Source organism: Pogonomyrmex barbatus, unplaced genomic scaffold, assembly GCF_055798465.1.
Source record: "Pogonomyrmex barbatus isolate J1 unplaced genomic scaffold, ASM5579846v1 scaffold1, whole genome shotgun sequence".
In the NCBI taxonomy this organism is placed as follows: Eukaryota; Metazoa; Arthropoda; class Insecta; order Hymenoptera; family Formicidae; genus Pogonomyrmex; species Pogonomyrmex barbatus.
The window spans coordinates 19,716,741-19,739,592 of NW_028297098.1; the positions used below are offsets into that span (position 1 = coordinate 19,716,741).

General features: G+C 44.0%; 1 protein-coding gene and 1 long non-coding RNA gene across 6 annotated transcripts in view; both read right to left on the bottom strand.

Moving 5' to 3' along the window:
* Positions 1 to 9,150, bottom strand: part of LOC105425186 (uncharacterized) — a 73,540-nt gene extending 64,390 nt beyond the window's left edge. For 4 of the 5 annotated variants that reach the window (XR_016141209.1, XM_089084408.1, XM_089084406.1 and 1 more), the window contains exon 1: positions 8,003 to 8,325. Coding sequence is in view for 3 of the 5 variants with exons in the window: in XM_089084408.1 (XP_088940534.1) it covers positions 8,003 to 8,013 (11 nt within the window). In the remaining 2 variants the exon portion in view is untranslated. The other variant, XR_016141211.1, reaches the window with a different exon arrangement.
* A 2,501-nt stretch (positions 9,151 to 11,651) lies between these two features.
* LOC148938211 (uncharacterized) overlaps positions 11,652 to 22,852 on the bottom strand; it is a 69,082-nt gene continuing 57,881 nt past the window's right edge. Inside the window, exon 2 of the long non-coding RNA XR_016141216.1 lies at positions 11,652 to 15,028. This is a non-coding gene — a long non-coding RNA (uncharacterized LOC148938211). The remainder of the gene's footprint in view (positions 15,029 to 22,852) is intronic.

Below are 22,852 nucleotides of genomic sequence, written 5' to 3' on the forward strand. Positions count from 1 at the left end.
AATGGCGAAGTGCACATCTTCGAGATGGCATTCGCCATTGCGCGCGTCGTACGACAGGAAACGCGATAATTACTCGCTGCCTCTGTCTATTCGCGCTGACGTGCAATTATGAGCGTATGTAGACGCACACACATACACCTAACCGCGTATACGTGTCACGCATTTGCGTGTGTGATTCCTTGCGCGACAGACGATAAGCTGTATCGTTGAACGATCGGTCTTCTTCGAACGGTGTCGCGCGAAGCGACGGAAGAGAAATTATTTCTTCATACGCGATTCACGCGTCGCGCCGAACGAACGCCATTGCGTGGCGCAAAGACTATTAGATAATCCACCATTTTGAAATGGTGCGACAGGAAGCCCGATAATCACCGACGGTGTGCACGCTCGATGGAGCACCATGCTTGTATGCGAACGCCTACCGTCGTCGGTAACCATGGCGTCTGCTCCGCGCGTTATTTCAATATTACACACCGCTGGCAACAAAATAAATCGCGAAAATCGAGGTAATTTTGTATAATTCTGCATAATAATCATCGACGAATTCGCTACGAATTAATTCCGCATTTATTTGGTAGGCCGAAGGAAAGAAAAAAAAAAAAAGAGGGGAAAAAAGAAAAGAGAGAAATGATCAAACCGCGCGTTTGCCATTCGTCGTTTCTCGTCGAAAAATCGTCGAAAACCGCCGGCGCGGTGCGCAAAATTTTATCGATCATCAAACGCGATAATGTTATGCCGCATAATAAGCGTAAACAACAATTAACCCGTCGTATCGCGATGCGAACGCGGGCCAATTAATTAATCATCGTCGGCTGTCTAAATGCCGCGAATTCAAATCACCACGTAATTGGTCATAAATCCATACGATCCTTACTCCTTCGCCGTTCGTTATTCAACGAGTGCGGGCCGTCGTTTCAGTTCTTTACGTACGCGCTTACGTGTTTGGCGCATAAATTTTTAATGTCGCGAAGGGTCGCGTCCAGTTACGCTATTTTATCGCTATGAAAACGCGCTCGTTATTGCGGCCCTAAATTATACTTACTCAAGCGGTTTAATTGAGCAAGTGCTAATCGTGGGACTCGCAGATTCTATAACGCGTGCCGCGATATACGAATTTCTCGCTAATTATTCGACAGCCTGGCCAATTATCATAAATCTTATTGACACTTGCTCAGACGCGGGTGCGCGGCAATGCAAAACTGCAGCGAAAAAGGCTCGCAGGGAAAAGCACTTACTTTCCTTAATGCAAAAACAAACGCATTGTATTCTAATGACTATCTATATTTGGGAGCAAATATTCCTTCTGCCGCATGTATGAGATTCTATCATGAGAAATGTTGCTATTAATAGAATAGTTGGTATTGCAACTTCAAATGTAGGAAATATTTTGTTTTTATTTTTCGCATAATTATTTTCTCTCAATCAAGTAAATGTTTTGTTATAAAATTCACTATTAAACGTTATCATAATTTTAGATTAATCTTTCTAAAAGAAATTAACGTCCGAAACATCTGTACATTTGCCAAAGTCGCTATATACTTCCGTATGCAACGTGTTCTCATGACATTTTAATTGCGAATTTTTTCGAGAAAATCTTTAATTGACTGAATTTTAAAAATGTGATGCAGTGATGGCCGATTATTCTTTCTTTGCCGTCGGCGATCGAATACGCCCTTTGCGCGATCTCATCAAATTATTTAATATTTGTATTTAACGTTCAGTCAGAAATGCATTGTTGTGTAAAAACAGATGATAGATTTATAAAGAGAAAATATACTTCCCATGTCTGTTCATGATATTCGATCTAATATACACACTGTAAGAAATCATTCTTGTACATTCGTTTTGGTTAAAAGAATTTTTCCGTCGACAATCGTAGCAAAGTAATGTATGCGTGATATCTATATTTTTTTATGTATTTACGATCTCTTCATTTTTTTTTTTAAATATTGTGATATCAACGGCATAGTAAAGCAATAGTGAAAAATTAATGTAAAAAAATTTAACAGAGGTAAATCCTCTAAACTTGTAGAAGTGTTGTTTAATCACAATTAATTTTTTAAAATTGAACAGTCGTTTCTATTTACATATGTACATATAACTTTATCGATATCAAGGCTTCTTGATTGAAAGATATATTCCTTGCAATGACAGAGATTTAAAGTACTCTTTTGACATGTAACCGAAGGATTGTTTAGCAAACAGTGATTTTATATCTTTGACGATGCAATGATTTCATCGTGGTCTCTTGATTATTGTATCGCTTGCATTCTATTCGGCAATCATACATCGTGTCTATTATTGCACCATAAATTATAATTAGCGTAACGTCAACGCAATGGATTTAACTAATAAATTCATTGTCCATTGTGTGCAAATTAATGTATGATAATTTAGTAGATTTTGCTACTAGCTAGAATTAGATCAATCAGGAAGGGGAGAGATGATGTTTGACGGAACGAAGAATTAAAAAAATGAACGAGAGTTATGCTCATATCGGAATTGCTAAATCCCTTATGACTATTAACACGAATGCAGATATAAGAGTATTCTGATCTATTAATTATTCCTATTATAAACTCCATATCGCACCTGATAAATTAATTATAACGGACATTTCTATTCCTGCATAATCATTTGCCGAGAATCAGCATATTGTATTATATAACTATTATAAGAGCTCGCTTACACTCATATGTATGTACACACAAATGTCAGATATATTATGATTATTCATCCAATATTCATCTGAACCTGAAAAAAATACCACTTTTCTAACGGGAGAAATTAATATCGATTAAATGATATTTTTTTCGAGGATCTTTTGCACCACTTTTACATTAAACTTTACATGGCAGCCGGAGATTAAATATTTAGATGCAAAATTTTTTGTAATTTGATTTTTGCATACTCCTCCATTACGAAAGCATGCAATTTAAAGTTAGAAAGGAGTTATCCAGCAGAAGTGAAATTTCGCAAATTATTCGAGACGCGATAATTCGCCACGGTCCACCGGTAACTATAATCCGTTCGCCCGTTATCCGACGAAATCTCGCGATAGGTCTTCGAGGTCTATTAATTACCTTTACTTACGGGGCTGCTGCCGCACGTTGCAGTCGCCAAACGAGGGAGAGGGTGGGAGGCTGTCGGCATGGGGGTAAAAGGCACTTAGAGTAAGAGTGTATAAAGCAGGCGCACCCTCTGTTGCAGGCGAGCGACCGAGCGACAGACGGGTGGCCCCTCTCTGTCGGGTAGAGTGGGGAATATTTAAAAAGTAATATCAATTACATTTGCATATTCACCACCCACCCATGACCCGCTACCGTCCGCTCTGTCCACCCCGCCGCCCTCCGCCGAGTCCCTGAGCCCACCCCTTATAACACAAGGGCTGTATGTTTTGCCTGTGCCATATATACGTCGATTGAGAAGGATCGCGTCGACTTGAAGTATTTGATAAACAATTACAATGCGTTAATAAAAAAAAAGAAAACACACGATGAGGACAAAATTCGGAAAATACATTTTATCAATTTTATTTATTTTTCTCCTAGTGAAAAATATGCAAAATATAAGGAACAAAATTATCATCGATTAATAACGTTGTCAATTTCTTTATATTCAGGATTGATCTTTCTATCTACGTTTATACGTATTCTCGGCATTCGGCCGTAATGTTTGTAGACGTTAGACGTCAAGTTCGTTTTATGATGTAAAGGTAACAAGAGTAGTTTTTTTATTCCGTAAGAGATCAGCAAGTATATCGACGGGTAGTCTCATCGAATCTGTCGTTATCGGAGTCAATTTTTGTCGCAGGTCAAGCGATTGAATCTCCGTCTCTAGGTTCTCAAGGAACGTCATATTTTTATGGAAACGAGGAATATTAAAGTGGGCGGCGGACAACGTCTCCCGTTTACGCGACGCGATTTCGCAAGCTCGCCAAGAAGAGGGCAAAAGAGAGGGAGAGAGAATGAGGGAGACGCGGAGCAACAGGGAGGATGGCGGCATACCGTGCTCACGGTTGTATCGGTGTAAATCTTTGTTTGCAGGAATTTACGTAAGGGCAAAGCGAGTCCCGGCAACGAGGCGCCGCAATACGATAATGCGATAACGTTTCCCGTCCCGCGCCTTCCCTGCTCCGCCCTCAACCCTTGCTTTCGGCTTCCACAACCTCCTTTTCAGCAGGGATTTCGCCATTGTGCTTGGTGCCGATTGTTACTTCGCGCGGGCGTTAACATAACAATACGCAAATGCGCGGCCGCACTTCTCTCGGTTTTCTTATTCCTCCCCGCTCGTTCACCCCGCGCTTAGTCCCCCTGTCCTTTTTTTCCTTGCGCTCCTTTTTTTTTTTTTTTTCCTTCTCACCGCGTACTTTCGCACCGCGACGAATTTCGCGCCGTGACTCGTCGACCTCAAGCGGTTTCCGTACTTCGTGGTCGAGTGTGAGAATAACAAGTAATCGGGAGAGGCATTACTCTTACTTTTCGCGATTCCATTCGCGTGATTAACATTCCACGTGCATAATGGTCTGTTTACACGAGTACGCGCGGATTCGCAGGATTGTAAACGCGAGCCGGGAAAGAAAAATCAATGGGCTCGGAGATACGTATACATACGTAAACGATACGTAAACCAACAGGACTTGCAATATACGCTTGTTACCTTTAAACGAGAAAAGAGATACGGATAAAAGGGGAGCAGGGCGTATATTCTCGAATGTAAAACGGAAGTTTGATTGAAATTGGCAGGGTTGATCTCCGAGATCGAAATCTCAGAGGCATCGGAATATCTAACGCACTCATTCGCAAGGACAAATGAATGAGAGAATGCGGCGAACCGCGATAAATTTGGCTCGAAACGTAGTTATCGTTGCCGCACTGCCGTGATTATTTTCATTACAGTATACACCGCGGCCGATCGCTATCTACGACTTCCCACTGTACGGCGAGGCTTAGATTTCATGTTTTTTTCTTAATGATTTGAGCAATTAGCCACGCTGAATGCCCTGACTTCTCGTTCCAGTTCGCTCCCTCGTCTCCTCCCTCTTCCTTTTGCTAGTCGGGAATTCGCCGTGAGTCCTCCGCCGAGGAGGACGGAGCACGAGGGAAAAATAATGGCGTCTGCCGGCTTGTTATCTCGTCGAACGACGCGCGCCCGCGCGCGCGCGCGCGCGCGCGTTATTATCTGCCGAGCGAGTATAATTAGAGGAGAACTACTCGCGCGCACGGGATGTACGCGCCATGGAAATCGGTGGCCGATTGCCGATTACGCGTAGTAACGACGATATTACTCGCGAATAATTAGCGGGACTGCGGCGTCGGTCGCGAACAGCCGAGCCGGAGCGAATAACGTTAAGTCGATCGATGTGTGTGAGATACCGGAGCCGCTCGACGATCGACGACGCACTTGCTCGATCACAAAAGTGACGATAATAGAATAATAATATTCTCACGTCCGGCGTTCTCTCGATACGAGAAATTACGCGAATAATTAGCAGTGCCGCGGCATCGCCGCGCCGCGCCGCGCCGCGCCGCGCCGCGCCGGTTGCAAACAGCCGGCCCGAATGACGCTCGGTCCGCCTGCAGGCTCAGGTGGCTCCGCTCTCTCGGAGTTTCCATTGTACAGCGTACAAGGGTGCATACATTACTTTTGTCGGGCCTCCCTATAACCCTCCTCGCGGCACCCACACTACGAGTCGCGGCAGGTGTTGTTTGCCGTACACCCTGTGGTACCGGCCGGGTCCTCGTCTCGCGCTCACGCTATCCTTGAATTTATCGTCCGTGAAAACTCGTTTTCCGCGTGCAACGTGACGCCGATTACCGCCGGGGCCGTAATCGGGAGTCTCGCGAACGCGTTCGCGTCGCCTCGCGTCGCGTCGGCCAATGGTAGCTAGATCTCGTACTGTGTTGACAGTAATGTAGCGATATTTTAAAGCCCGTTACACATGCGTGCGTACACGTGCATACACATACACAATCGCATACGTGCGTACGATAAATTGCAAGGAATAAATTTAAAAATTTGTTCTTTGTAATGGAGACTTATATTCTCATATTTAGATGTGAATAGGGGAACCGGGATTAATTTACCTGAGAATAATTTCTGGCCTACGTTAATTGTACTTGTGTTTTAAATAATGTCCCTGTGTTATAAGATTTATGTGAGATCTGGATCTTCGTACGACTAATACTACTTCTATTTTTTTCCGCAAAATATCAAGAAATTCTCAAAGTCTAAAGTTTTTTCCTATTTATCTTCTAATATTTTTCTCTCATTTCTGTTGTATCAATCTCGTTGGATTGAGTGAAAAGAAGTGAAAATGCCGATTGATCAGGCTTCGATTCGAGTGCGCGTAACGAGCGCGCTGGCGCGCCGACGGCGGTCGCCGAAACGTTGAGATAACGATAAAACACGGCGGTATCTCACGGGCACCGCCGTGGGAACAATTTGTGGCGTCCGTGTATATCGTCGTGTTACGAACTCGCCGCTTTATTTAGATTTGATTTCAGTAAAAAACCCCGTCGCGTACGTGACGGCACGTACGTATCGCGTCGCCAGACCCGCCTCTGGTGTTCCTCCGCCTTCTTTCGCTACGTTCGTTCGTTCGTTGCACAATAGGGCGATTTTGCAACTTCATTTTGCGGCGAACGCCATTGAACTTGATATCGGACCTGAGATATGATCGATCACAGGCTCAATTGCATAAAAGCGGCAAAAATTAGAAAACCTTCAATGTTGAAATAAAGTTAACAGTCATGGCAATATGATTTAATAGTAATTCTACGACAGACGCGCATTAATTTTTAGTTGAGTCTAGTATAAAGTTATATCGTATAATAAATGTATAAATATCGTATAGTAAACTAACATGAAGAATAATTATCGATCAATTTTAAGTTAACTTGATAATGTTGTGATGCTTAATATGTTACTGCATAAAAATCATTCATCTATAGGCTATATTTACCGAATTGGATATAAATGTAACGTTAATGGAAATAAAACAATTTATCTACGTGCTTTTCTCCTCGTTCATATCGCGTTATAAGATTTTGCACGCGAAATAATTAAGAAATCTTCACATCAGAGAGATTCGCCAGCAATGGCATTCACAATGAAGAAAGCATAAAGTAAACGCACGCGATAGATTTTTTGAAAGCCAAGATTGCGTTTGAAAACTGTTTGTACTTAGTCGGAAAGTCGATGATGAAGTGGAAAAGCATTTTAAGTTACGAGTGTTCATCATGAAAAATCTATCCGATTTCTCCAATAGATGTAAAGCGTAAAGTAAAGCGTTCAACGTTGTCATAACGAAGTTATATCTTCACGTGAAGCATATATCGCATGTCATTTTTAGCGCGTATTTATCGTAAATGCAACGCTAAAGAATAAAGACGAGGAATGGAGGAAATGGAAGAAGAAAGAAAGGAAAAGATGAGAGAAGATAAGAAAAGAGGTGGGTGGGAGGAGAAAGAGACAAGAGAAGTCTAATATGGCTGCCGCGTCCTCAGCATTCTGGTCGTAGACGGTGAGGCGAGTAGCTGAGCGAGCGAGCGAGCAAACGAAGAATCGCGAGCGAGCGGGCGCGGCTCCAAAGAGGCGAGTTTTCTCGATGCCAGTCATCTTCCGGAATGCGCTGGTGCGCGTATCTCGTAGTTTGTATTCCTACGTCGCGCGCGCGGTGGATGGAAAGGCCTTCGGCGAGTGCGAGTCCTCAAGGAGGAGGACATCACGGGGCTTACGACTCGGCTCGGCTCGCCTCGGCTCGCCGCATCGACTCTGAAGTGCGCGCGCGAGATACCGCTTTCCTAGCCATCAGTGTGCGGCCATTTTGAGTCCTCAAGGCGCCACCTAGCACATAGTACGTCCGCTTTCCCGTCACCTGATCTGACGACGTCGGAGAAAGGTCATCATCTGATGATCGCGGGCTATAGATCGACGAGATGATGTACCGCGCATTTCCTCTAATACAACTTTTTCATCCGAGTCAAAAAAAAAAACGTACCTCTTTATCATGATCGTAACGGCTTGATAGGGGAACCCGCTGATAATAAAGCGACGAACGTCAACTTCGCTACTCCGATCTTCATGAGAAACTTTGTGGCACGTGGTTGCGATCGCATGCTCGAGCACGTGATCACCTAGATTAACCCTGTCACTTGCGAGGTGAGGATAGGCACTTTGAAAATTCACTGAGAGATCGGTACTCCGTAAGACACGTTTCGAGATCACGGACGCGACGAACAAGGACGAGGACGACGACGAGCGACGGTGTCGGATTTGCCGGCTGCGAGACGAACCACGGCGGGGTTCCTAGCAGACAGGGAGAGGAATACGAACTAAGGGTTCTATATCCATCCGACGAGCGACGAGGAGCCGGGCCGAGTCGAGCATAGCATAGGGAGCAGAGCAAGGAACACTGGCACCACTCCTGGTAGGGGTAGCCGACGTCCGTCCCGAGTCTTTCCTCATCTGCAAGTCGTATAACCGAGCTAATTATCAAGTTAATATGGCCATTCTGTATGGAACCCCGCGAGAGAGTGGGTGGAAGTGAGATGCTAGCAAGGGGTGGCGCATGGCGTGCGAGCAAGACGGCCGGAGGTACATTGATATTATAAGTTGCTTCAATCGCTGTATTCATTTGTAAACTAACCAGGCTAAATGTATTCACCACCGCGAGGCGGCGCGCCGATAGGCGGAGCCACGGGTACCCGGGCTACGACGGCGCCCTTCCTTCCTTCCTTCCTTCCTTCCTTCCTTTCATCCATCTACCTTCCTACCCTTACGCCATCGGCGTCGCCGACTGTTCTCTGTCGACATCCTTTCTAGTCGATTCTTGATAGCCTCGTCCTTCGATGGTCACCATCACCATTGTCTATCGGATCGAGGAGGTATTAAATCGAAGATAACCCTCGACAACAATTTGTGATTATTTCCTTAAAAAATAAAGATAGGAAACACATTTCTCTTTCTTATCTCTTTGTTGTAAAATTCCAGATTATCAGATCAATTCGAAACACAGAATTTCTTGCTGAAAATTATTATTAATTAATAATTTGGCAAATATATAGTTTTTTCTCTTGGAGCATAATATATAATTCTTTCTCTTAAGAGAAAGTTGAATGGCTCACAATCGTAGCTTGCGGAATAAACTGATACCATAACGAAGTCGAGGAACGTTTATAGATGCTCCCGCTCTGCTCTTTCGACGTGGCCATCCCGAATCTGGCGAACGCTCCGTGAGAGTGGAGGCGTACACACTCTGTCATTACGTTTCATATATTCAGATTTTTTTCTTGCGAGCGGAGCTAGCACGGGCGCCGGCGTGTATTATTATTCCGAAGCAACTTTACGCCCACCCTTTTCGCTTCCCTACCTTTCCTCTTCCTCGATGGCGCGGAGTATCGCTGTGGTTCGGGCGCTCCTATGACGACGGCGACGACGACAATCGACGTCGGCGACGAAGGCGACGAAGGCGACGAAGGCGTCGTCCTGTTACGGTTCGTCTTGAGAACGGAGACCGCGGAAATATGAATGCATAAATGCATAAGTGCTCCCACTACCGTCATCGTGGGGCCACCACCATCTGGTCCTCCCGCCTACTTCATTCACGTTGTGATTCCGAGTTTCTTTCCTCGAAGAGGAACGCTTTTTGCCCTTCAACTTGCACTCACTGGAATTTCTTATACTCGCAGGTTGAATTTTCGCTCTTGCACTAGTAAGGATTCGCAATAAAAGAAGTACTGAATATTTCTCAAGTTAAAACAAGACTATTCTATACACATGTTATGAATGGAGTAAAATGAGGAGAAGATGTCTATAATCCTTAAATATTCAAAAAAAATTTATTATTATCTATTTTGATTTTTGAGTTCGCTCTGTCCCTGTAATCGTACGCGCGTCTACACAGGATCCTTAAGATTCTCAATGGAAATGGTATTGTTATGATAGGTACAGGCCACTCATGTTCTCCAAAGTAAATAGCACGCTTGCACGCTCTCAGATTGTATTCCAGTGTTAGTCGGGGGATACGAGCCTCCCTCTCCGAACGAAAAGAGAAGACGCACCGGTGGTGCCACGAGATTAAAAGACAAATTAGCATAATGTGTGCCTGCGCGCCCCAGGCCGCCCTGCGAAGAATTACGGGGATAGTCTGCCCGAATGCTCTCCTAGTATCTCTGCATACACTGCGACTCTCATAACAATGAATTAAAATCTTTTTTTATAAGCTGCATACCTTCTTTATTCGTTTAAAATTATCGTTAGAAATTCTTAGATAATACGTTGTTTTATAATCCACAAAGTAGTATAGTTACTGAATTAAAATCATATTTTATTTTTAATAAATAATCATTTTTAAGAGAATTTTGTATTAAAAGAATTTTTTTATATTCAAAATTTGTTTTCTTTTCCATTAACTGTAAGACTTGAATAATTTCGATAATGGCGGCGATCGAAAAACGGTATTCTTGATCTGAATGCTTTCAGTGTGCGAAGCGTAACGCGCCGTTTATCAGAACGACGGGCTCCGTTGGCGAGTTTTTAATCAGGCACCGAGCAACGTGCTCGTCTCTGTCTGGTCGGCAACCAAAAAGGATCGTCGACCGTCGGCCGACGCAGAGAGGGAACGGGCGATAGAAAGGGGAGTCATGCGGGGGATGTTGGCGGTGATGCAAATAGCGCGTTTAATAAAGTGTCGCGCGGCTGCCATTTGAATATTGTAGCATATTCACTTTTCTCATCGAGTCCGCGCGAGAAGGAGACGGAGGGTCGGCAAAGAGATGACGAAAAGTGCGAGAAAGAAAGAGTGAGAAGGGAAGGACGGGGAGAGCCGTGCAAGGTGGCAAAGAGAAAAGCGTAAGAAAAGGCAGGGAAAGTTGACGGAAGAAATCCGCAGTCGCGAGGGGCGGAACGAGGAGATCACTGTGATATTCTTTCGGTTTGTATATACTCATACCCACGCGTGCACACGTGTATATATATACAGGTAGACGCGTGTACGGGAACGGTCGAGTGAAAAGAGAATGGCGAATCGCACCTTCTTCGCTTCATGCATGATTCAGTCGCAGTATCTCATTTCATCTGCTGCCTCCTCCGCTAAACTATATCTCCTAATGGTAATGCCATTCCGCGGCACATATCTCTTTATATTACGTGGGTTGCTTGGCTGACTGGCTGGTTCACGGTTTCTTGGCTTTCGGTATATCCCTACGAAAGTGCTACCACCGCCAAGCCCCTTTTCCGCTACACCCCCGTGGTTCGGTGTTCTAGCACCCTATTCTCTCAGACCTTGCTGCGCCTTCCTCTCGTTTACCACCTTCGAAAAGATCTACCCCCTCTAGGTGCGAGCAGTGCCCCCCGATGTGTACGCGCGTGTACATGTGTTTGCACGGCGTGTCGGTGTGTGTTTGTAGTATTCGGCTGGGTAAGCGCGTTCGTCGTGGGCGCTCTTGAGCGCGGAGCATTGGGGAAGAAATAAAGAAAGAAATTGTTAGTTCTCGCTGTTTTAAATTACCATTTATTACGACACATAAACCCGACCTGGGCCGGGAAGTCCTACCAGCGGCCATCTTGTCCCACCCTTCTGTGGGGTGGGTACCCGGGAGATCGTCGGAGGAGACGAAGGCAGGGTTGAGAACACAGTCTATATCATCGTCTTCTGCTCTCAACTCTCATTCGTATCCCTCAACCCTCTTTCTCTTCGCATGCCATTCTCTCTCTCTCTCTCTCTCTCTCTCTCTCTCTCTCTCTCTCTCTCTCTCATACTGTCTTTTCTTTCGACTTCTCTTTTTGACAGGAACGATCTCTCTCTACTTACGCGATCCTTTACTTTCTTTCTCGAGGTTCGTATATCTCTGTACCGCGCATAGGGTTGAAACCCTCAGTAATGATCATTACCTCCGGCATAGTGACAAGTGAGCTCGGGGAACCGGCGCTACGACTGCAGGAAATGGCCACAGATAACGCTGTCATGGCCATTTTTATATTATGACGAATGGATCATCTTTCTTCCGTTAACTTGGCCCCGTTGGGGCGCCAAGACCATGAAGGGGAATGCGGGTGATAGATTTCGTGCAACTGTTTCGCGCTCTTCCGGCAAGCACTCTTCTTGCTATCGCATCAGTATGCGCTCGTTAGTCGCAGTAAAAACGAAGTTAATTTTCCTTTCTAAGAAATTTTCTTTCCAAAAAAACAAATTTTTAAAGATAATGTTATGATATGTATAAATGATATGTATATTTTTTTCAATGCGTTACTCCGTACATATTTTTAATATAAGGAAATAATTATATCTTTTATATATATCTTTATATATATATATATTTTTTTTATGACTGAAAAAACTGAGAGGAGAAGTTAAGTTTCTAAAATTCTACTTAATAAAAAATAATAAAAATGTAAGAAAGAAAAAAAAGATTGAAGATATATTTGGAATAACGTTTCAATAAACGCTTTAACACATTCATGAGATTGCCACGCATTTAATATAATTTTTTTCTTCCATAAACCGTACGATTCTTCATTTTTTTTGCGTTTCTTCGTCGTAAACGGCAATCATAAAGATTCCTCCAAAAAAAGAAAATATCCGACTCGATAATGTTCCGTTTCGGATCTCATGGCGCCCCCCCGCCGGCAGGATGGCCTTTTTCAGCCCCCTCGCTACGCGGCAATAACGGCACTGGGCAGTCTTTCATATCGTATCGGGGCAGCTCGTCTATGTGGAAATGCGATCACTTAGAACCGGCCTCGAAGTATAATTCGCCTACGTCTACGTAGATCGGCGTGCCGGTTGGTTGCGTCCATGTGAGTCCGAACAGATCGTATATTTTTTATTATTGGTCGATGGAGCCAGTCCCCCGGGGGGCGGAGAGGGTGGGACGGATTGGCGGCGGGTAGGAGGTTTCGATAGCTGACCACTCGACTGGATGTGGATGCTGCTTCCTTTCCTTCTCCCGTTTGGCTCTTCGTGTGTCCTTTCCTCGTGCTCCTGTTTCCTCCACCATGTTGCAAAAGGAAGCCGTCCGAGTGGTCGCGCGAGTCTGTGTGGTCGTGTATATTTTTCGCTCGGTATACGCCGCTCTCCCGTGTGTTTGCGCGAGTGCTTCCTCTACATATATATATGCGGCATGGTGGATCGCGTATCTCTTAGGTCGAGGTCGTTTTATTGAGTGTAGACGACGGAGAAGCGATTCTCATGTTTTTACATCGAGGCAATTTTTCCATCTCGCCCCGTTGCCTTCAAGAACACAGACTTTCGACGTTCCAGAACTGCTGGCCGTCTGGCTATTTCTGCCTCTCTCCCCTTTCCAAGTCTCTCTCTTTCGGATCAGTCAGTCTCATCAGCCGATATCCATTCGTCCTGTACGCGACACGAAATTCGAAGGGACATCTTAAGCCGACGTCTACGTTTAGATTGCCATCGCGAATTTGTGAGCAGCAGAAATATACGGGATTAGGATCGATGTCGCAGAATATTTAATGCATACGAATTAAAGACAAGACTATATATTCGGGCAATTTAAAAACGAAAGTGCATAAATTTTTAAAAATATATTTAAGATTTAATATGAAGCTCTTCACACAATTTAAAATATGTTTTAAAATATTATTTTATTGTGACGGTTTGGAATAATCAAGTCTGATAATATAAAATATCAGAAGTAAAGAATAATAAAGATGGAATGATTTTGAGAAAAATATAATCAGATCTCTCGAAATGTACGAATAATTCCGCGCTATTATAAGATAAGCGTCGCATCCTCCCCTAGCGATATCTTCCAAATGAGAGATCTCTCGAATAGAGTCAACCAGAGTCGACTTTCTGAAATCTAATCATTCCGAAGGAGACCGCACATTCCATCCCACGAACATTCGGGGATGAGGCGGGTTGCTCGTTTAATTCAATCGTCGTAGCGTGCACCGAGGGACTATTCGTTATTAACTTTAGTCGTAACCACGTAATACGTAAGAGCCATCGCAGACGTATTCTGGGATGGCGCTTCTGGTAAAGGTTGGGTGGTTCACGGACGCGGTTTTACCGCAAGAGAATGTATCCTCCTCGAAGAGGAGCGGAGTATCCGAAGGTAGTACCTCCATCTGGAAGATTCCTTCGAGAAGGTTCCTTCTCCTTGAGGTGAAGCTGCCGGTTGGCTCACCCCCGCTTTTGGGGGCTGTTCGCCGACGAAGCTCGGGGATTGGTCTAGGACGATAGCTGTCCGTACTCACTCTCTCTCTCTCTCTCTCTCTCTCTCTCTCTCTCTCTCTCTCTCTCTCTCTCTCTCTCTCTCTCTCTCTCTCTCTCTCTCTCTCTCTCTCTTTATGCCTTTCCCCGTGGTGCCTCTCCTCGGTAGCTTGATTATACGTTGACCTAAGAAAATCAACCACCCACTACCACCACCAGCAGCAGTAGCAGCGCCAGCCGCACGTCCTCGGTCTTCGTCCTTCTTCGACGATGGTGGCCCCGCCATCCTTTCGACCATCCAGCCGAGAGGAGAGAATCTGCGGCGGAGCGCGTCGAACAAGCGAACCAGGTGCCCCGATCCTAACCTTCCTCTTCTATCGACGGGGTTGCACCACCGCGATGAGAGGGAAAGAGGACGCGAGAGCAGAGAGGGAGAGGGAGGGAAAGCGAACGAGGGGTAACTCATCGCTTATGGATACTGATGACTCGCGCAATGAACTCAGACCGCGTTAAGGGTGGTACCGCTCTGCGGTAAACCCACCGTTCTTCCCTTCTCTTGTCTTCGACATCCGCATCTCTCTTCTTCATCGTTGTCCATACTCCTCTTTCTGCCCTCGCGGTTATCTCTCGTCGTATCCCTCTACCCGCCTTACTGCTCTTCGATCTTTCAATAACATTTTCCCTTTTTCTCGGGCCAGTTGGGGAAAGATAGTGGAAACTGGGTGCTGTCTTATATGTATAGAACATGCGGGAGCTTCATCGCGGCTCGGCGATTTTGTACGTGGTTATACACAGTAAAAGCGATCGAGTTAATGCCTCTCAAGTGACAGATAAACTTGCTCGTATTTTCTGAAATAACATTCGATACGTAGGTCGTTAATGTCATTAAGAGTACAGCATTAAATTGTAAAGCAAATGCTAAAGATCGATTTTTAAGATAAAGAAAATAAATCTTTATTTATGAGAAAATGTTTTTTTTTTTTATTTTTCATTAGAGTTACATTATCTCGTTCTTTCAATCTTGCATAAGAAACAGAACGGGGAATGTGGAACACTTTGTATATTCATATACACACTCGTACCTGATATGAGACTATAGCGTACTTTTACCTTCAGAGCACCTTTTGCTTAAACGCTTTGACGCGGCCTCACGTGCACATTAAACGAACGCGATATGCGCGGAATATCGCCGGGCTAACGAGGCGTTACAAACTGAATAGAGTAGAAATTCCGTCGCGACGCCGTCGGGGAAGTCCCGTCCCGCTTTTTCCACGTACATTGCATCGTATACTTCTTTCCTCCGCCTCTCACGGCCATTCGTTTCTATTACCTCGCGTTAAGGGAGCGCGGCCGGTCGGCCAGTCTCTCTCGGCCCCGGGGTTAGATTTATTTTCACTCCACGGATATTTTTTTATGGTCCCGCACGTGTTATAGGCGCCGCTCGTGGTAGTCCTAGAGGGAAGATCCTCGCACGCGCCCGATCCGCAACGGTTGGACTCTCACATACACACACACACACACACACACACACACACACACACACACACACACACACACACACACACATACACGCGTACACATACGCACTGAATCATACGTCGGTCTACACACATTTGTCACGCGTGCGTGTACGAGCGTGTACGAGCGTGTACGAGCGGCCGAGCGGACGCGCGCGGATCGGTCGTATAATAAACCCATAAACACCCCCGTTGCGCACCGAGAAAAAGTGCGCGGGGCAGAGTAAGCAAGGGCGAAAGACAGAGGAGAGGCCACCCTTCCCGGAATGATACATAAAATGCCGTGCGCACGCTTCGAACGTTAACCGCGGATACACACGGCGATATATCGATCGCCGGCGTCAGAATAAGTTTCGGGAAATTCAGATTTGTCGTCTCGGCATCGAGGCTTGTCCTCGTCATCGAGAAGCGCGCATTGTTTTCTCTTCGTGAAGAATCTCGATTAATCGCATTTCTCTTACTCCATTTCTCTTTATTATTTCGTTCTTAAAGAAAATCAAAAACTTCAGTCGTAAACTAATCAGTAAAAGTCTATTGCGTAAGTGAGAGAATGTCGATTATTTCAACATTATTTTTACGGAGGCAATCAATCAAGTTTTGAATGAAAATATTGTCGAGTATATATTTGAACTTCAAGTTCTTATCAATTCCAATATTGTAATGCGTAATAATTTCTGATGAATGCAATAAAATTCTTTCTGCTTAGAGGGGTAAATTCGATCAGGAGTGCCATATATCGATTGAACGTTGACGGAAATGGCCTTGTGAGAGCGCGATGCTTACGCATTGCAATGTGCGTGCCTGGTATGCAGCGCCTGGACTTTTGTACCGAGAGAATGACGCGGAAAGGTTAGGAGGAAAAGACAAAAGAAAAGGTTGCAGGTGCAGGAGCGGTAAGAGGAGGAGGGAGGGTGGGGGGGGGGGGAGGGAGGAGGAGGAGAGAAGGAATTTCTAAGCACCCGGAGCGCAATGCTTACCAGCGGTAACGTTTAAGCGTTGCCATAAGTAAGTACGAGACCTTAGCGCGCATCAAGGAAACAAACAGCTGGCGCGCGCAATATGAATTAAACATGCTGATTAATAATTAACAAGTTGCCGGCTCCTTGGCCGCGTGCAAGGAGCCCGTGCACCGTGGAGTATAGAATGTGGGTGTTCTTCTACCTGTCCTTCTCGCGCCTTTGTTCACTGCGTGCGGGCACACAGCGCTCGATTAAATCTTACGTTCGACATTTCCCGATGAGGCGCTTGCTCTGCGAGATGTCACATTATTTCCGGAGACTACGAAAAAAAAAAAACGATATCTAAATATGAAGATACTTAAATAGCTCGTATTTTTGTGTAATTTGTTTTTTTTTTTTTTGTAATATACGATTCACACGCTTGTTAAAGTACGTACTCTTTTATCGGATATATCATCATTTAATAGCCGACACACATCAATCTCGAAATATTATTGCGATTTGCTGGCGAATCGAAGAATAATTTGATTTGACGATCGCAACGTACAAGTGTATCGAATGAAAGCGTTCGCTTTCGCCTTTTGTTATCGAACAGTTTCTCGCTTTCTCCACTTTGCGTGCGTAAAAACGACTCACTACTGCGGTGCGATAGCGGTGTACCGCATTTGAGGCGGAGAGAAAGAATTGAGTTTAAAAAATTCCGTCCGAAATTAACGACGCGAAAGGGGCACGTTTGATCGTTCTCGTATTTATATCTCGGCGGAGAGGATTCCGCGGCGGTGTGGTACCGCTTTACAGAAATCCGATCCGAGTTCTTTTTGTAAAGCGAGGAAAAAGTTGGCCCGCGAAGAAGAAGAAGAAGCCGACGGAGACGACGGAGAGTCCGCCGACTCGCTCGCTCGCGCTCGCCTCTTCATGTTTATTAATGTCCCGTACGTCCGTGCTATCGATTCACTCATTTCACTCTCGTTTCTCTCGCGAGATAATGATACTGACCTACGCCAGCTGTCGCGTAACCGTGGATTTAAATGGACTTAACAATGCCGGGGATAACCGTCGGCAGCCATTCGGGCAGCTCTTGACACATTGACTGCATACATTAGTGTAAACGTCGTCGTCGACGCGCGATCGACGCGGGGAAGAGATTGAAAGGCGGCAAAATGATTGCGTTCCAAGCGTAGCGACACGTGACATTATCGAAGTTATCTCGCCCAGCGCGAAACATTTAAATAAAAAAAGAATCGATTTAAAAAAATTACAAGGTAATGATTATCGGCAACTCTCCTGTTAATTATTAATCAGCATATTTGTATGCTGATTTGTAATTAATGCTGTATTTGTATATGTATGTAAAACTTTACATATCGCTTGAGTTTAAGTAACAAATGATTTCCTTAATATCGCGGCTCAATGCTATAATCGTTGAAAAATTAATCCGATCGTTGATAGCTCGACGTTATATCATGTTAGTCATAGATTTGAAATGTCAATTCAAAGGTTTGAGACAACGTATATATCTTTTAGTTGGCATCGGTGTTGACCTGAACCGGAAAGATTTGCGATAAGACGTCCGACAACCCTTCTCGCAGACTCGTTAATATCTTGTATCGAGACGAGAAACCGCATAATTGCCGCTCGCACCCCGAGTAGCTTCAACGTTAGGGTGACGGAGTCCAGGAAGTATACTCATAATTGCGGGGAGGGAGGGAGGGAGGTAGAGCGAAGAGGGATAGGAGGCGGATGGAGAAGCGAGGCAACGACACGAGAGCCGTTGCTGTATGGATTAATTAGCGATAAGGCCTCTAATGAGCGGCAGGTGAGCGATCGACTAAGTAAGCCCCGTTTCGTATCACGGTCGTTCAGTCTGTTTGATGTGTGAGTTACGATGCGTGAGTACGACGGGAAATATGGATGCGACTCCTTAGAGACAGATTCGATGCAAACACTTCCTTCTTTGAATCGTAAAAGAGGAGCCTATTAATTATCTGTGTTTTTTTTTTTTTTTTTTTTTATAAAATTGAGATCTCTCCACCGTTTTAATTATTCGTGGGTATGACTTTTCTGAGTGTGTACTCGTGAGAGCGACGATATTTTTCCGCGATGTCTAATTATGGAATAAAATATTATAACAGAAAACATTAATAATTATTATCCTCGATATACAAACTGGAAAAGAAATGTCCGTACGTTGACATTAGCATTAATAGATTTGCTTTGGACAGAAATTGGTACTTATAATTATGACGTACAGAAACACCATGATCTCCATGGTGTTTAAGCTTCGTTCGACCGTAATTATATTTTCCTACTCTCCTCTCTCGTTTACATCAAATTACAGCGGTGCTAACAGTCAAATAACGTCGCGCCGTCTTGTTCTTTCTCTCAATTGTCTCGACGGGCGTAACCGCCCGGCCGGTTTCGTCGTCATATATCTCATCGAAATTATGCAGTTACTTTTGTACAACGTGACATTACGGCAGACAAGAACGAAATAATGGCGTCGCGGCGGTGTACGCGCTTATGGTGCGTACGAGCGACAGCGGCCGTTGGGCAGAGACACCTTAAGAAGGCTGGGGAGTCACGTCCTGTGAATTGTGGGCCACGTGACAGAGGCGTGAGGCGTGATCGAGGTGCGACGCGATGGAACAATGCCATCGGGGTTCTTCGAGGAGGAATGCCGGTATGCCGCGCCCATCTTTTTACGATCTGCCTCGCTCGTTCGTTCACGAGGCTCGCGAGACGCGAAGCGACAAACGTCGATTGACAATCGGAACGATCGGGACATGACCGCGATGGAATCGGTGTCTTAAATCGATCGCAACGGTGACTCCGAGTCACCGCGAAGTTTTACCGCGTCTTGGCGAGTCCGACACTTAACGGGACCGAAAACGTCCCACGCGTTGAACTTCCAGCTTGCTTGCGACGCACCCGAAACGTATCGTCGCTGTCGTTTTATGTTTTGTACGAATCGCCGATAGGCATTGCGTTTTACGATAAGCTCACTAAAAGTAGAAAATAAATAATAGAATCTGCATTATTACATACATTAGAACAAAGCAAGATAGTTGTAAGAAATTTAAAAATGAAAATGTTGGCTTTATCCAATAAAATTATATTTAAAAAAAAATTTCTTTGAAGATTCTTGCCGTGGAGGATCACTAACTGGACATATTTAGTATACGAATGTCAGTCTATGTCGTCTATGTTGATCGTAGACCACGTATCTTTATGGCGTCATTGGCCCCTAACGGGACCAAGAATTTCCACGCGATGTCGACCGTGCTCGAAGTGCTCGATTTATATCGCGGAGGCGTAAATAGAGTTTTATAAGTGGTTTTATGCGTTCCTCATGCCGCATAGTATCTTCTCGACGAGATTGTTAATTATCGACACTCGTCTACCATAAAATGAGAATTATTTTTCCATTTTTTTCCCATGTAGAATTTCCCCAATATGTTTCCTGAATTTTCTTAGATTTAACGAGAAACAGAAGCTACCAATTTTTTTATATTCAAAGATAATTGTAACTTCTGGATTATTTTATTTATTAAAACTGAATGAATTTTCGTTCCGAAATAATAAAATTCAAAATCAAATATCTTTATTTTAATGTGTTTATTTAAACACGATGCAAATGTATATTGTTAGTCCTACATCTTTTTCCCAGCTGCATTTTTGCGTCTATCTATAATTAATTTTCTGTTTCTTCGTAAAAAAAATAACAAATAAATGCTTGCTCATTTTTTTTTTTAGTATAGAATTTAGCATAAATTAAGTATATAAGGACCCAAGATATTTAATAAGGAATGGAGGAAATTATTTTCTCTATTTGTCTCTCACGCGCCGCAAGTCGTAATCGAAAATTACTGCGATACGCCAAATTCGTCGAGCGCCAAAGCGATTCGCTAATGCCCCTCTCCTAATGAAGCCATCCATCCTCGGCGTGCGGGTAGCCCAGCATACGGCTGTCGATCGATGGTCCGTTTTCCAGTGCCATAATGGACCGTGGCCGACCACCGCGGGCCGTAAAGCGGGTAAGGCTGCTTATACGCGCCGCGGTAAATAAGTACCGGCGGTGTCACGCGCGCTATAAGCATGCGATAAGACGCGTGACACGCCATCGTTCCGCTTGCGGACAATACAAAATCCGTCGTCGTCGTCGTTGTCTCGTCGCGTCGGCGTTGCGTTGCGTCGCGTTCCGTTCCGTTCCATTCCGAAAGAGACTTCGCCATTGTGTCGGCCTGATGCTCGATGATACCATACTTGAAGAAGAGCCTCGGGCCGATCTGTCTCGTGACCTTATTCCACTAAAATACACGCGACGCGCATGCTAAATGAGTGTTAACTCACTCGCACTGTGTTCCTTGGTAGCTCATCAATTCTCGTCCAAGTTATTTGACGATTCCAATTTTTGCGAATCTTGAATCGAGATCATTGTTGACTTTTAATAAAAATAGTTAAATTCTGATTTAGAAATCTGCATAGTTGGCTTATAAGCACGTAGCATATATATTTATTTGTTAATTATTCTCGATGATTATAGTTATTGTTGTTGTAGTAACTAGTGTGTAATATTCCTACGGTATATAGATAAAATATGCTTCGAGCTTCGAGCTGCTCGAAATGAAGTAATCACGTAATATTCCCACACAAGAACAATCACATCGTAATTGCAGATATAATTTTTTTTTAAATGGCTAATTAACAGCCTCAGACGTTTCCAAGGACAACTTTTTTCAAGTTAAAACAAATTTAAGAACTGTTTTACTCTTAATTGTGATTCTTATTCAATTTGTTCAAAGAATCGAATTGATAGTACCGAAGTGATCCTTCTCGTATCAAAGTAACTGATGACGTCTCGTCAGGCATCAAGACAATAAAGATTATCACGATGGTCGAGGGTGTAAGAATGGGTGTTACCTTGTTACACGGTACCCGGGTGTACATACTTACACAGACGCTCGCGCGTTTCTTCAACACGCACATAGACACATACATACATACATACATACATACATACACGAGGGAGTATACGGTCTTATTATCGCGCCGGTGCAATTAAAGAAGGAAGCCTAGAAATTAGCGGGTGGCGAACGTAGGTAAGTATAGAGTGCGCCGTGGTACGAGCCAGTGGCACCGACCACGAGAACCAAGGGGGATGGCTCGTTGAGTCTACGAAGAAAGAGAGAGAAAGAGCGACAGAGAGAATGAAGCGAGATTGCGAGCGAACGAGAGAGAGAGAGAGGAAGTGAGAACGAAGCTCCTGAATATGCATGGGCCAAACGGAACGGGACGAGGACGAGATAAGGGCCGACTTATTTTTCCTGCCTTTCATTTTGTACCATCCTTATTTTATTTTGGCGCTAACTGCTACCGCTACCCGCTACGCCACCGGAGATGGTCTCCGTTCCTTCTTCTTCCTCGGGCCCGCGCAAAAAAAACGATCGTGCAACTTGAAATTTTCTCATCGTTATTTGATATCGCGTACAATTTTATCTAAAGAGTCGAAGAGGCAGCCGCGCCGCATGGTACATTTTTTTTAAACATTTAAACATAATTGATCGTCGCGGTTATAGGAAGAAAATTTATTTTTGCGATATATAATTAATTGAAAAAACTGAGAAGCACGTGACAAGAAATTTAAATCTTCTAAAACATTCGTTTAATTTAAATATTTTGTTTATTTTTGTTTATTACCGTTAATTATTTTATATATAAAGAATCTATACATATATAGTCTCAAGATGATGACTTAATTATGACTAATTTCATTGAAATCAATTAAAAAAATGACGTAATGTGAAATGATCAAACACGAAATGACTTTTATATGTAAATAGTAAATATTTTTTATTTATAGATATTTATATCAATATTTATAATAATTTATTGATAAATTATTTGACAATAAAAATCTAAAGAATTTCGTAATTCATTAAAGTGATTGTTTCAACGGATGTGATTCAACGGATGTTCCTCTGGAACATCAGTAGCATCCTAAACAATTATTCTCGACAAGTTTCAGAGGCGGGTTAGAGCAGAATAAATGTTAGGGCGGGAAGAACACTAATGGGGCATTAAATAAAAATATTCATTGGCGGCCGAAACTCCGAATATCCCGGACCACCTTTTACCATTTTATGGGGCTTAATTGTCGGAGGAACTCGGCATAGCACCGAGACATTTATTTTACAATT